The sequence below is a fragment of the Amphichorda felina genome (genome assembly GCF_050947745.1).
Source record: "Amphichorda felina strain 45539 chromosome Unknown scaffold_3, whole genome shotgun sequence".
Classification (NCBI taxonomy): Eukaryota; Fungi; Ascomycota; class Sordariomycetes; order Hypocreales; family Bionectriaceae; genus Amphichorda; species Amphichorda felina.
The window spans coordinates 1190319-1204195 of NW_028145047.1; the positions used below are offsets into that span (position 1 = coordinate 1190319).

Consider the following 13877-nt stretch of genomic DNA (forward strand, 5'->3'; position numbering starts at 1 on the left):
CAAGACGATGGAAATCTGCACAGGCACCGTGAATTCAACTAAGGCCCCATGGTCTTTCAGAGCAAGAAACTCTGTACTCGTACTCAGGAAAAGCCCCGACGAAACCCCACCGTGAGCAGGCAGCCTGTTGCAGAACAGGTTCAGGCGGTCACTGCCCGTGTGTTTACTCGCACTAACCTCGAGGCCTGCCAGGAAGCATTGACGGGCAGTCCAGCGCGTGCTTCAGTGGGCTACGGGCTGTCGCAGCGGGTGGGCGGGTTCCAGGTTCTCACCTGGGCAAGTACCCGCGACCTTCGTGGATCTCACTCGCCTGACGCGGCCACGTTGCTGGGCGCACACCCCCTGGGACCCACCACCACCAGCACGACAACCACCAGCCATGGTTCAATCTCAAGTGCCTGAACGAGAAGGGCGAGCCAGTGAGCCACTGCGGGAGCCATGACCATGTGGTGACCATTTCACTCCGTCCCCAGCAGCCATTCGATTGCAAAACTGGAAGCCAGTCAGTCCCAGCTCCATCCATCCAAGTTCATTGCCCCAAAAGCCCACTCACTCTAAAACACACGCCTACTCCTTCCTTGGTCATTTCTGCTTTGCTCCATCATCCTGCTGGCTGCCTTTTATTTCAACCAGCCCGGCCCCGTCACCTAAAAAAAAGGTCCCCTGCCCCCTCTCTGGAATCACCTCCCCTAAACCCCATTAGATGGCCGCCGTGTCTCGACGACCTTCGATCCCCGAATCACCACTGTCTCTGGATCCACCTGGGCCTCAATCGACTTCCCTCTCATCAGCAGCACCTGTCTCGTCGGCCGACTCTAACCTTCCACCTTCTACGGCACGATCCTCCGTCTCGGACCGCTCGACTCTCGACGACCTCGCCTCTGGAGCCGCCCCTCCTCCGCCTCACTTCTTCCGCCACCACTCGAGCTCGCCTTCGACGAACTCACTGCCCAGAGTCCAGCAGCGTTCGTCATCAAGTGGCATTTTCTCTCTCGCCGCCGCGGCTCTAAAGACTCAGAACCGCCTCACCAACACCTCAGAGCCCGCCGTTCGACCCCGCAACTCGCTGGCTCGGCTGTCCCTCGCCCCGGGTTCTCCTCCCAACACCGAGCCTTCCAGCCCAGCAAGGAGGTCAATTTTCAGGAGCTCGTCAAATCAATCTCTCTCAGGGCCTGCCGTGGACGCCAAACCGTCTCTGTCCCCCGCTTTGGGCAAGGTGCCACTGTCCCAGCCATATTCCGAGACAGACCCGAACACCCCGCCCCCCATCAAGGTGTCTCCCCGCGACAGCAAGATGCATCAGACTTCGTCGCGCTTACTGCGCATGACGGACGATGAACGTCCCTTTACTAAGGTACGTGCAGAAATATTTGACTTCAAATTGGCCCCGTCCGCCAGGTCGAGAGCCCACGGGGACAGACAGCGCACACCAAACCCCCTCCCCCCTGGTGGGGTCTCTTGGATACCCCAGCAGTTTACCGAGAACATTCGGAGCTGAATTGGCTAACATGCCCATGTGCAGGATTTTAATGACCTTTTCTCTACACTCCTTGTCAGCCTTCTGCCTTTATCGGCACACAGAGTGCGGCTGACCAAGGTCGATTACACGTTCCTGTCTGAAGATGCGATTAACAACCTCGGTTCCCTCAAGTTCTCCCAGTCCAATCGGATGCCGGATCCCAAAGACCCATCGCGAATCGTTACCACGACGACCACAACCACGTTCTCTATGGCAAAGGACATGGCGCGGTCGATCTGCCAGCGGTTCCTCGAGGCCCGCTTCATCGAGAGCGCTGATGGGAAATACCAGCAGGTATACAACATGAAGGGTTCGGTGTGGCAGCTCACGCCCAAGGGTGTCACCGTGCTGGATAGATTCTGCTCGAGAAACGGCATCCAGCAGAAGCAGGTCGCAGAACTTTCCGCGATGCACTCGACCCATCTCGTGATATTGGAGCGAGATTTGCAGTCGGACAAGCTCCTCCACGACCGGAGCACAATCGACGTCATCTTCCGCAGATTCGCTGGCGCCGAGGGTCGAAATGTCAAGTCGAGCGTCAACGCTGCCGACTCAGACTCGTTGCACGACTACCGCGACGGTTTGACGGGTGTCAAGATGGCTGCTGAGCGCAAGGTGAATGGCAAGACCTACCGTGAGACCCTCACAGGTAAGGCGGCCTCGGACTGGCTCATGGACTGCTCGACTATCGTCGACCGCCGGGAGACGATTGAGGTCGCGACCCTATTTGTCGAGTACGATCTGATGGAACCCGTGGCACAAGACCGTGCCTTCATGTCTCAAAACCCAGGCTGCAGCCTGTTCCAGCCTACCAAGTACGCCATCTACCAGATCACGCAGCACGGGAAGGATGTCCTCAGCGGCAACGGCCGTGGCCGACAATCGGAGAGCGAAGGTGGCGTCACTTCGCAGCGCAACGGCATCACCCGAGACTCCAACACCCAGCGTCTGGACAAGATCCTGAACGACCCCGCGCTCCGCCTGCTCTTCCGTGAGAACCTGCGCGAAACGCACTGCGAAGAGAACCTGTCGTTCTACAAGGATGTGGATGAGTTTGTGCGCTCGTGCAAGACGGCTATTCGTCTCGCCCAGAAGAACCCCAATGCCACATCACTTGATAGCGTCAAGGAGATTATGGCACAGGCCTACGGCATCTATAACGCCTTCCTGGCGCCGGGCTCGCCTTGCGAGCTCAACATCGACCATCAGCTCCGCAACAACCTGGCAACCAGGATGACCAAGGCTGTTGGCCAGGACGTGACCATGATCGACACGCTTCAGGAGGTGACTTCTCTGTTTGAGGATGCCCAGAACGCCGTGTTCAAGCTCATGGCCAGCGTAAGTTTACCCAACCCATGCAATAGTATTGGCTTTTTCCCCTGTACTAATGAACGTGTCCAGGACTCGGTACCCAAGTTTCTTCGCAGCCCCAAGTATGAGCAGCAGCTGCGCAACTACGAGTTTGAAAACGTCGGCCGTGTTCCGGAGCGAAGCCAGAGCCGGTCGAACCGAAATTAAACTCCAGCCTACCTTGGCCTACCTTGGCTACACTGGCTAGGCTGATGATGTTGGCGCGACCCTGTGGCGGGTGGCGAAACGACCCCCACGACGCCATGTGGCTGCGCGGCTTGCTTGGCTTCACGAGTCATGACGACAGCGGGCCTGCACCAGGCCAATCTCAATTCTACAAGTTCTCAACCCGCGGTGGTGCACGATCGCAGTCCCCCCGCCTTGCGATCGTGCCACGGCCACTGCCGGCACGATGATAACGGACGCTAAATAGATTCCCCTCCATCCATCATATCATGTTGCATCATTGGTGTTTTCTTTTATTTGTCATTCTTCTTCTTCTTAACTATTTCCATTTATTCCATTTTTCTCCACTTCTTCTACCGTTACTCATTTTTGGCACGGCCCCTTTTTCTTCCAGACAGCCTCACGCTCGCTGTTAGCCCGTGGTGTTTGGCATTACTTTGCTCTGGATTTGGCAGTTTTCATACTGCGTTTCACCGTCATCGGTTCTTGGAAAACAAAAACGGAGGGGAAAGGGCGTTTTAAGGCGGATAGGCTTGGCATAGAGGAGAGCGGTCACCTGATGATTTCTTCACACTTCCCAAAGTAATACCGGGGGCGAAGGGACTTGGCAGACGACTAGACCCGAGCATGTGGGATGCATTTGGAGCGGACGATGGACACAAGCGCTGTCCCTGAGCGGCATTGGACTGGGGCGATTCCGGCATCGAGAGAGCCAATGGCATGAAGCTGGGGTGCATCTTGGGCTAGGAGGGGGGCGATGAGACAAAGGCTGGGACTAGAAGCCGTGGTTAATGTGCGGCAGCATGTACGTTACGTACATAGAAGGCGTCACCAGCCCCAACACGAAGAATATCGAAATGACACCGAGACGAACCTGGTGCATGTGGGAATGTGAGGGAATGTGGGATCTGGTTGCCCCAGCATTTGCGCTGGGGGGCTGGCAACTGACAGTGAGTGACTGGCACGCTTTGAATCTGCGAGTGGAATGGACGCAAACCGACCTCCCCAGCAACGGCCACTCAAGGGCGGGACAGCGATTGGCCTGGTCCCTCCCCGAGGTGAAGAATCCCGAGGCTGGGTTTCGCTTCCGGCTGTTTTGATTCCATGAGATGTTGATGGGCCGGAGACAACGACCTGGACGAGGCATAAAAGGCGGTGCTCCGGACTATAGAGGACTACCAATCTTGGAATCAACGCACATCATCCACCTATTAGCCAGTCGCCTCATACGCTCCCTATTTTGTCCCTTTGACCAAGCAACTCGCTCGAGATACTCAGACACTACAGGTACCAATACCCAATCGTCACCATGTTTGCCAACAATATCCTCGTCCTCGCCGGCCTCACCAGTCTGGCCACCGCCTACGTGGCCCCGGTTCCCTACCACGCCTTGCCACACGCACGCCACGGCAACGAGACCGTCACCACTACCAAGGTCGTCGACGAGTACACCACCTACTGCCCTGAGCCCACCACCTTTGAGCTCGGCGGCCACACCTACGAGGTCGAGGTGCCCACCACCCTGACCATCACCGAATGCCCCTGCACCATCGTCGAGGTGAGTCCGGCCTGGATATCCCCAAACTACTCCAGGAAAAGCCAGTACTGACAGTCAGAAAAAGCCCTGCTTCACCTGCCTCCCCACAGCCACTGCCGTCCCAACCAGCGCTCCGAGCCACCACGGACCTCCTGCTCCTCCCAGCCATTCCGGCCGGCCCGGTCACTCCGGCCAGCCCGGCCAGCCCGGCGCCGAGCCTACCCACGTTCCCGGGGAGAACCCTGGGGAGAATCCTGGGGAGAATCACGAGCAGCCGCCACCTGTGACGGGCGGAGCCGAGGGCAGCCACCAGTATGGCACCGCCGCGCTGGCCGCTGCCGCCGCGTTCGGTCTGCTGGCGCTATAAATAGCCGCCGCCCAAGAAAAGGGGGTGTTTTTTTGTCGAACGGTTGATACGGCCTAAATACTAATAGCTAATGGGGTTCTTCGGAGAAGGAATAAAAAAGAGCATGATCGCAGTTGTTCGGATAGATGGCTCTGGTTCTCGGTGCATAGATATTTCCATAATTCAAAATTCTTAAACCTTCCACACATGGGTATAACGTCCCCGTCTCGCTGCTATGATGCCTTTGATGCTTGTTGCTCGGTGACTAACCAACCAACCAACCGTCTTTTCGACCAAATTCCCCCAGCATTCGTCATGACTGCCCTTGCGATACCGCCGCTGCTCCACGCGGTTCTGCCGGCTCCGAACCTGGAGCCTCGTACAGCTCCGCCCCTGGCGCCTCATACAGCCCCGGGACCTGGTACGGCTGACCCTGGTCCGCGCCGCCCGACGCAAACAGCGCCCGCTTGTTGCTGTGCTGGAGGGCGTGATCTCCCTTGGCCACCGCCATGACCTCGGGCGCGTCCACCCCCTCGCCCAGCAGGCGCATCCTCGCGGCCATGTTGTCCGAGAGGGTCGTGTGGGCCTTCTTGATGGTGCGCTTGACGAAGCCGGCCATGACGATGTTGCAACGGAAGTCGACGTCCTCGCGCAGGTACAGCCCGGACGAGGGGGCGCCCAGCCCCAGCTCCTGCGGCTGCGGGGGCTCGCCGGGCAGGATGCCGCCGATGGTCCACTTGTCGCGGATGTCGACGCCCATGGGCGCGTAGCAGTGCGTCTGGAGGCCCAGGGGGAGGTTGTGGAATGCGCAAGTGTAGTCAACGTCGCCGGTGGCGAGCCCGGGGACGTAGTAGAGGCGGTCGGTGATAGAGTACCAGGTGCAGGAGCGCTCCTCGGGCTCGGCGTGGTCGGGGGCTGGGATGGGGTGGCGCCTGTTGACGAGCGGGTTGAGGTCGATCATCTCGAGGTGGTTGTGGAGGAAGGCGACGGCCGTCTCGCGCGACATGCCCTCGGGCAGCGGCGTGATGGAGGTGAAGGTCGTGCGTTTCAACATGGTGTCGTGTGCATCTACATCTGGCGGAGGAGATGGAAGATGAATGCTCGACAGGCTTTCTAGTATTGGAGGCGGACAGCGACAAAGGATGCAGTGATCAGCAGTCAGCATGTAGGGGTTGGCCGAGAGCAAGAAATGACGTCCATGCTCAGCGCTTCACCGCCCGGGTTGCCCTACTTCAACTTGGGATAGGGATATAGGGTAGAGACCGGGGTCTTCAATTGGGTATTATATTTAGGACGGAGACCATTGTGTTTCACGCCCCCCGGCCATTTCTCGATTGAATGAAGAAGTAGCAAAGAGGAGATAGCATGACATGATAGACTTTAGGGTAGCGTTCCTTCAACGCCTCGTAAAGCAACACGAGCAATCAGCCACCAGATAGGGGCCGTTCCAATTACTAACATGCTCCTAAACCGTGATTCTAATTTGGGTTATAATTAGTATACCTTAAAGGTAGGTAAATTTACTGGGACTATAACAAATCTCCATGTCTATACAATCTATGGTGCCTAAACCGTCGTACTAGTACTTATCTATCATGAGGACATTATTTTATTTAGATAGCACCTCCTCGGATGAACGGCCGATCAAGTGCATTCATGGCCAGTATGGATATGATAGGCAATTAATGCTCGATCCTCAGATCTCCTTGCACCACCTGGCCAGCACGGCGCTGAGCTTCACTGCAAGGGGTATCTCCTCCAGCGCAACATCTACCTTCCACATCCTACCCTCCAGACCACCATGGCCTATGCCCTTCCCGCCTCCGATCCCCGAGGGCACGAGAAGGCCCAGCGAGATGAGCCTCTCCCATGCGATGGCCGCGACCCCGCGACTCCAGACCCGGACACCGCCGCCCACGGCCAGCATCCCCGACGCGGACGATTGCACTCTCTGCCTACCCACCAACGAGCTGTACTCGTCGTATGCCATGGCGAAGTTGACTGTATCCGTATGCGCCACAATGTCCAGGCGGGCCGCGGCAATGAGCAATCCCAGATCCAGGTCAGATAGCGTCGATAGGAGATGCATCCGCGAGTCTGGCGGTGTCAGGGACGTTGCCTCAGACGCTATCGAGGGGGCACCCAATTTCATGTCTAATGACGATAGGGTTGACAGTGGTAGGATCCACTCGCTGAAGAACGCTGCAGCCGACTTGGTGGTGTAGTAGTGGTACTGTAGCAGCTCTTGGAACGGGCGCTGTTTGTAGAGCTCCTGGAACATGTCAGCCATGTCGACCAGCATGAGAGTACGTGCAAAACTCACATCGATTTTGGAATTCCAATACTTGTGGAATTCCCCGTAGCCCTCCAGGTTGGTGTCGATGCCCTCCTTCTCTGCGTCCTTTCTCTCGACAACAAGCCCCTGCTTGCACACCTGCCAATACGCCGGTAGCGACCTGGGCAGCGTCAGGTACACATATCGATGGCTGAACCGACTCTTGACTCTTTTCTCCAGCATTTCAACAACACTCAGCCGCGTCGTGCAGCCTAGAACAGCGATAGGTGCTTTGCGGGACTGGGCGACATCGAATAGATTGTACAGTAGGGTTTGCCGTGGATGAGCGGCAAACATATCGAATTCGTCAATGATGAAAATGATGGACTGCGACGTCACTCCCTCATCGGTGCCTAGGATCTCGGACGGGTGCGATAGGAGGGCTAACAGAGAGGCCATTGTGTCCGCGTAGTTGGTCTGCTTGTATCAGCCGGGGGTGCTCCTACGCCAGGCTCGTAAGTATCATGGCTCACCCTATTGACGAGGTCGTCCTCAACATCCATCTCCTTGCCCAGTTGGCGCCAAATCTCCTTCAGCGCCAGCTTATCATCAGTGTGAATAAATCCATTCAGTCGTACAACGTGAAAGTCCTGCCGTGATGTCTTTGATACATCGGAAATTATATTCTCCAACAGCTACCCATGTCGTTAGTGCTTCCATTGAGCAGCTCGGGAGGGAGATACTCACAGTTGTCTTGCCACTGCCCCTGGCGCCAATCAATAGCATAGAGTTTCCTTCTCCAGCCACAACCGTTTGCTCAATCATTTGTCGAGCCTTCTCCTCCACCTCGTGGAGCCCAAACATGTCGATACGCCGTCGACCAGTGCAACGGTCTAGCAAAACCCTCTGGAGGGATCGTAGATGCTGATCGAGGTTGGGTATATCCGGTATGTCGGCGGCCTTCGCGGGGGCGTCCGGTAGGGATGCTGTGTCCTTTTTTGGCGTGTTGACAAGTACGTCTTCCTGGGAGCATGACTTGCATAGCCAATCTCCCTCTGGAATCTCAGTTATGCCGTAGCACTCCTGATGAACCGCATAGTCACAGTTATCGCACAAGATGATCTGGTTCGGCGGCTTCGAATGGGGCTTCGAACATATCCCACACACGATTTCGTCGACCGGCTCCTTCTCCTTTGTCTTTCTGGGCGTCGGCGTTTTCCTGCTTTTGGGTAGATCCTCAAAGTGCAGCTCCCCATCAAGTTGCCCGTCAAACTTGACGCTCTTTGGTGTCTGGCCCCTGTTCTTGGAGGGCGTCAGGATCCCCCTCGGCTTTGGTGACGGTGCCGTGGAGCCCCATAGTCGCTTGGCTGGAAGCTGTCTCTGTGCTGAGGGGGTACCCGCCTGCTCGGCGCCAGATTGGTCCTCTGCTAACTCGTCGTTTTGATCATCATCGAGGTGTTGGATGAAGCTCGTGCTTTTCGGGCGACCGACCGATCGGGGCTTGGAGGGTGAGTCGTTGACGGAAGCTCCTCGTGGCGTCCTTTGCTTCGCGGCGCTTCCGCTAGGGGTTCCCTTTGCCTTCAAATTGGCGGATTTGGGGGTGGTGTTTGTGGAGGCAGCCAGTCGGGGCTTCTCAGAGTTATCCCATATCGTACCCCTCAACGCTGCCAACTTGATGGCAGGGCGAGGCTTGCTGGGGGATCCGGCGGGGGATTGGGTACCAGAGGGAGGCGCTGCTCCATTGGTAGAGGCTTGCGGTTGCCGTCCGTAGCCAAATACGCTAGATATGGCTGAGCTTATGGCGCCCAACGTTCTGGGGGCGGAAGGGGACTGTTTAGCGGTGGCACTGAGTTTGCGCTTCTTGGTCGGGGTGGGCGTGGCTGTAGGATGGTCGTCGGGTCGAGACTGACTGCGCTTGTGACCGTTGGGAGTGGCATCGTTCTCGTCGGTGGCCGTCATGGGATGGGGTTGACTCGGCGGTAAACCGAAGCGTTTGGTCGAGTCAAATTGATCTGAGCCAAGTTTCTGAAAGGTTGTGGCTTCAACGGGCAGACCGAAGTGTCGGCCCAAGTTGAGTTCGTCCAGCAGAAGTTTGTGAGCGGCTGTGGCTTTAAGGGGGACCGAAGCGTCGTGTCAGCTTGAGTTCGTCCGGTCGAAGTTTGTGGACGGCTGTGGTTTAAAAGATGAGGCCAAGAATCAATGATGGAATCTTGAGGGCAGCATGTATGGAGTACTGCTGGCGGAGTGAGGAGGGTGGTGCCTGCGATGGAAGGTACTTGTGCACTGTGTTGTACCTGTAGCGCGTCGGCCGCCCTGCAGACGCGTTAAAATAAACGCCAATTGAACGCGCCAGGCTTTAATGGACTTTGACCCCCTTCACCACCCGGGATTCATACCACACACTTGGCTTCATGCATCATCGAGTCCTGCTAATCGATACGACTCTAACATGTGCTTTTTGTGAGATATTATTCACTGCAAGGCAGCCACAATCATGGCAGTCGAGAATCCCCGATGAAGCCATCGGGAGGCATCAGCTCTTTGCCAAGCTTCACATCGAGAGCGTCGAGGAGAAACATGGGCCAACCAGCCTTTGGGCCTTGATGTGCCCAGGGGCATAAGAAGACATGAATAGTTTCACGGACCATAGGCGAGATCCAATGCGGTCCAGTACTTGATACTACCGCAGCGATGCAGAGTCTCGCCTGCGTCTCGTTAAGCGCCTGCAGGGTCCTCGGCCAAGCATTCTACACCACTTTGACCACTGTGTAGCCGCCACACCAATGATTGGCGGGGCTTCAACGAAAGCAACACAGAGCCTGGCTGGACCTCCGTCCTAGATCTCGCCATTCTTTCTCTACCTGCCATGTCAGCACCGATAACCTGGATCGGGCATAGGATCCTTGATCGACAAGACCGAGGAGGCCTTGCAATATGGCCTGCTGGGATTCCAGCCTAACTCGAGCCAACGTGGTCATGGTTGACCTTGATTCACTGCACTCAAGAACAATGACTCAATGCAGAGTTGCCTTTGCTGAGATCATATTCCTACCCTTTCACTGCCAAACAACATTGTTTTACTGGGCATCCCGCTGTTCTCTCTGCCTGTTTTCATTGGGATCCGTGCTGTTTCATGGCGGGCTTGAGCTACCAAGTAAGCTTGGGTGCGGCCCGGAGAGCGACCACCCGGGCGCCTCAGGGACACAATCTTTAACAGGACCCAACTAATACGAGACCCTCCCATGATGTATAGCGGCTGAAGCGATGGTATATCCATGCACGGATCACCTCTCCTCCCCCCTCCACGATCCATGTTCTCACTCATCTGCCTTGACTCACAGTGCTCACTCATCTACAAAGGCGGCTGGAACAGCTGGTCTGGACAAGTCTGCCATCAACCCAGCAGTTGTTCGTATTCTTTTCGTCTCCGTTCCTTTCCCTGTTGCTCTCGGTCCTCCCCTTGCATCCTTTTCTACGCACGCTCTTTACTGTCGCCGTTCTTTTCGTGCCCTTAGGAAGGCCATACAACTCTTTCACCATGGTATATTTTATTACTTTCATGGCTGCGGCCATTCTTAGCTGCTCTAGGGCGCTGGCTAGCCCCATCGAAATCGAGGTAACTCCTTCGAACCCTATCATTGATGGTTCTGTCGGCTTCGACGAGAACTATCGGGGTGGCCCTAGTGCCCTCGACACGAGTGAAAAGGCCATTCTTCCCGAAATCATGCGCTGGTCCGAGGACCAGTTCGCCAACGACACCAGTGCTGTTGCCACCCCCTTTGAGCCTCCCGAACCTGTGGCCAAGAAGCTGCTCAGGCGTTTCATTTTTGGTGCTGGGGACGATCGGAAGTACTGGAATATAGGCGTCTATCCCTACCACTCGGTCGGAAGACTGCAGTGGGAGAACAATATCTTTTGCTCGGGAGCTCTCGTGGGACCCCGGCACGTCCTGACCGCCCGTCATTGCATCCCAGGTGATCCCGTCGGCGGCAGCTTTGCCCCCGGATACGATGATGGAGCACGTTTTGGCCGCGGCCGGGTTGTGGCGGCTTTGACCTCCGAGGGCCAGGAGAAGGGCTCTCCGTGCAATACCAAGGCGGACTGGGCCGTCTTGATCCTCGACAAGAAACTCGGCGACGAGCTCGGCTACTTTGGCGTCAAGACGCCCGACCCCAGCAAGTTCGACAAGCCGCTTTTCTATCACATGGGGTACCCCGGTGACCTGGAAAACGGTGGCCGGCCCTATCGCATGATGGACATCACGGTACTCTCGGAGCGGAGCCTTGGGTGCGATCCGACCGGCCCCTTCTCTACGGACACGGATACGGCTGGTGGGCAGTCTGGGGGGCCGCACTGGGAGTACGATAAGGACGGCAACCGGTGGATTTGGGGCGCTCTGTCCATAGGAGTCAGCTGGGGCGAGCGTCTTGGCTACGCTGGGTTTGCATCGGGGGCACAGATGGTTGACGCTATCAACAAACTTCGCAAGGAGTACCCATAGTAGGGCATTGAGGCGTTTCTAGTCTGTGGATATAGAATATACAGAACAATAAACAAAGACGCGACCAGGTATTCCATGCAGAGGCTTTCCTTCTATCGTTACCACTTGTTAGGGTGTCCTTTGTTCTAATGCAACCCCGCCCTTGATGACTGTTCTTCACTTCGGCACTGAGGGACAATAATACGAATACCTGTGTTGTAGGTTTGAGCGGGAATCACAGATGGGTCCCAAAAGGCAAGCGAAAACGGAATCAGATATATAGATAGAGCCTCCTAGTACTAGTAGTAGACTCGGTTAGATCCTTGTCTCGAATCAGTCGAAATACTTGGAATCCCCATCCAATGAACACCACAAACGCCGCGCGTCATGTCGTTTCGCGTCCCAGAGCCCCATCCGCATTGCCTCACCCAGCAGATCCTCATTAGTCCATCATCATGGTGTCGTCTCCGTCCAGCGCCGCCTCCTGAGACTCCATGGGGATGCCCCGACCACGACCGGCGAGGAGCTCCCTCCGCACCTCGGGCCCAATGGCCGAGTGGCCGTGGGTTAGAAGCAGATCGAGCAATGACTCGCGCTGGTCCTCTGTGATGTCTCCCTTGTAACGCTGCGCAAACGCCAGCAGACTCTGGTGCCAGATCACGGGAAGCTTCATCTTTGCATCGCCCTGCTGCGAGATGCCAGCCATGGCGTCGCCGCTCTGGACCGAGGCGGGATCCACGCTTCGGAACCGCAGGAAGTGGAAGACTAGAGCGTCGATGACCTGGTATGGCAGCGCGTACTTCTTTTCCAGCAGCGTCTTGATGAAGATGTTGGTGGCGCCGCCACCCTCGGTGCCTTGCGATGCTTCCTCGGCGGCAATGTCGCAGAGTCCCTTGAGAGCCGCAGCGGAGTGCAGGACAGGGATCGAGACTCTCGCTAGAACCGCAGAGACGATATGGGCCTCGCGCAGGGTGCAGGTGCCGCTTCCGACGAGAGGAAATAGGAAGCCCTTGAAGAAGGCGGCTGGCTTGTAAAGACCCTTCTTGAGGCAGTTGAAGAGATGGACATTGAGTTTCTTGTTATCGTAGATGTCCTCGCGTACCCGCTCCAGGACAACCATCTCAAGGAAGCGCTGGACGACGGCGGGCTTGCTGGAGACGAATATCCTCGTGGCCTGGTAGCAGGCGTTTGGCGTCCAAGTCTCGGGCCTGGTAACAAAGAGGATGTCTTCCCAGTGAGGGACGGTGGGGAGGATCTTGAAGGGCTTGGGCAGCGGGCCGGACTTGTACCGGGAGAGGATCTGGCCGATTCTGCAACACGTTAGCCGACGGAGGCTCTTCACCTGGATTCAACATCTGCCTTACTTGGTGTAAGCTTCAACGACCTTGGGAGGGAGCTCAAAGTCATCGTCCGGCGGCCCGGCGGCCCCTCGCGATTCGCCAGCCTCGTGGGCTGCAATCTTCTGCAGGATCAAGTCGGCAAGGTTGACCGACTCTCCCTGCTCCTCGTCCCCAGTGGGCCGGCGATCCCAACCGTGCTTTAAAAGGTCGTCCTCCTCATCGGGAAGGAATTTCTTGTACGTGTCCAAGTCCTCGGGATCAACTTCGATCTCCTCGACCTCCTCATCCTCATCGCCCCACGCCTCGTCGTCGTCGCCGTACAGCTTCTCGGGCTCGTCAGCGTCGTCACCGAACCTGGAGTCGTAGCCAAAGCTGTCGGCAGCGGGCGGGGCCGGCTTGGGGCGCTCAGAGTCCTCCTCCTCTTCGAGCTGGCGGCCTATCCGCAGGATGTTCTTGGAAGCTTTCGAGTCGACAAAGTTGTCACCGTCGTTGGCGGCATCGTCCTTGGATCTGCGCTTGCCGGGCTTGGAGCGGAGGATTCCGGTCGCGACAATGTCATCTTCTAGGGGGTTATGGCGACGCCCTTGACGGGCGACCGCGGGAGTTGTGGCCTTGGGCATTTTGAGCGGCTCAATGGGACGTCTGGTGGTTGAGGCGGTTGAGGCGCAGAGCAGACTGGTCGGAGCCGAACTTGTGGTGGCATGTGGGCAGAATTTCAAAAATTTGTGTTATCGATCTGCCACCCCTCTTTCCGTGAAGGGTTTAGCGGCATACCAGCAGAGCGACTCACCGCTTTCCGTTTTCACCTGGCTGGAACTTGACGACACCCAACTTTTCTTCTTTA

General features: G+C 56.8%; 6 protein-coding genes across 6 annotated transcripts; 3 read left to right on the forward strand and 3 right to left on the reverse strand.

Moving 5' to 3' along the window:
• Positions 1–703: 703 nt before the first annotated feature.
• Positions 704–3037, forward strand: ACO1O0_003057 (regulator of G protein signaling domain-containing protein; the record flags this gene model as incomplete). Its single annotated transcript, XM_083192517.1, has 3 exons — positions 704–1354; positions 1523–2857; positions 2921–3037. 3 exons carry the CDS (start codon positions 704–706, stop codon positions 3035–3037), a joined length of 2103 nt encoding a protein of 700 aa, XP_083051574.1.
• A 1327-nt stretch (positions 3038–4364) lies between these two features.
• On the forward strand, positions 4365–4959 carry ACO1O0_003058 (uncharacterized protein; the record flags this gene model as incomplete). The annotated part of the gene is made up of 2 exons (XM_083192518.1): positions 4365–4613; positions 4678–4959. 2 exons carry the CDS (start codon positions 4365–4367, stop codon positions 4957–4959), a joined length of 531 nt encoding a protein of 176 aa, XP_083051575.1.
• A 292-nt stretch (positions 4960–5251) lies between these two features.
• On the reverse strand, positions 5252–5992 carry ACO1O0_003059 (uncharacterized protein; the record flags this gene model as incomplete). Its single annotated transcript, XM_083192519.1, has 1 exon — positions 5252–5992. The coding sequence occupies one exon, from the start codon at positions 5990–5992 to the stop codon at positions 5252–5254; it is 741 nt and encodes a 246-aa protein (XP_083051576.1).
• A 642-nt stretch (positions 5993–6634) lies between these two features.
• Positions 6635–9172, reverse strand: ORC4 (origin recognition complex subunit 4 C-terminus-domain-containing protein; the record flags this gene model as incomplete). Its single annotated transcript, XM_083192520.1, has 3 exons — positions 6635–7690; positions 7747–7908; positions 7961–9172. The coding sequence occupies 3 exons, from the start codon at positions 9170–9172 to the stop codon at positions 6635–6637; spliced, it is 2430 nt and encodes an 809-aa protein (XP_083051577.1).
• A 1600-nt stretch (positions 9173–10772) lies between these two features.
• On the forward strand, positions 10773–11714 carry ACO1O0_003061 (trypsin-like serine peptidase; the record flags this gene model as incomplete). Its single annotated transcript, XM_083192521.1, has 1 exon — positions 10773–11714. The coding sequence occupies one exon, from the start codon at positions 10773–10775 to the stop codon at positions 11712–11714; it is 942 nt and encodes a 313-aa protein (XP_083051578.1).
• Positions 11715–12135: 421 nt separating this feature from the next.
• ENP1 (snoRNA-binding rRNA-processing protein ENP1) lies at positions 12136–13653 on the reverse strand (the record flags this gene model as incomplete). The annotated part of the gene is made up of 2 exons (XM_083192522.1): positions 12136–13003; positions 13058–13653. The coding sequence occupies 2 exons, from the start codon at positions 13651–13653 to the stop codon at positions 12136–12138; spliced, it is 1464 nt and encodes a 487-aa protein (XP_083051579.1).
• Between the last annotated feature and the right edge of the window lie 224 nt (positions 13654–13877).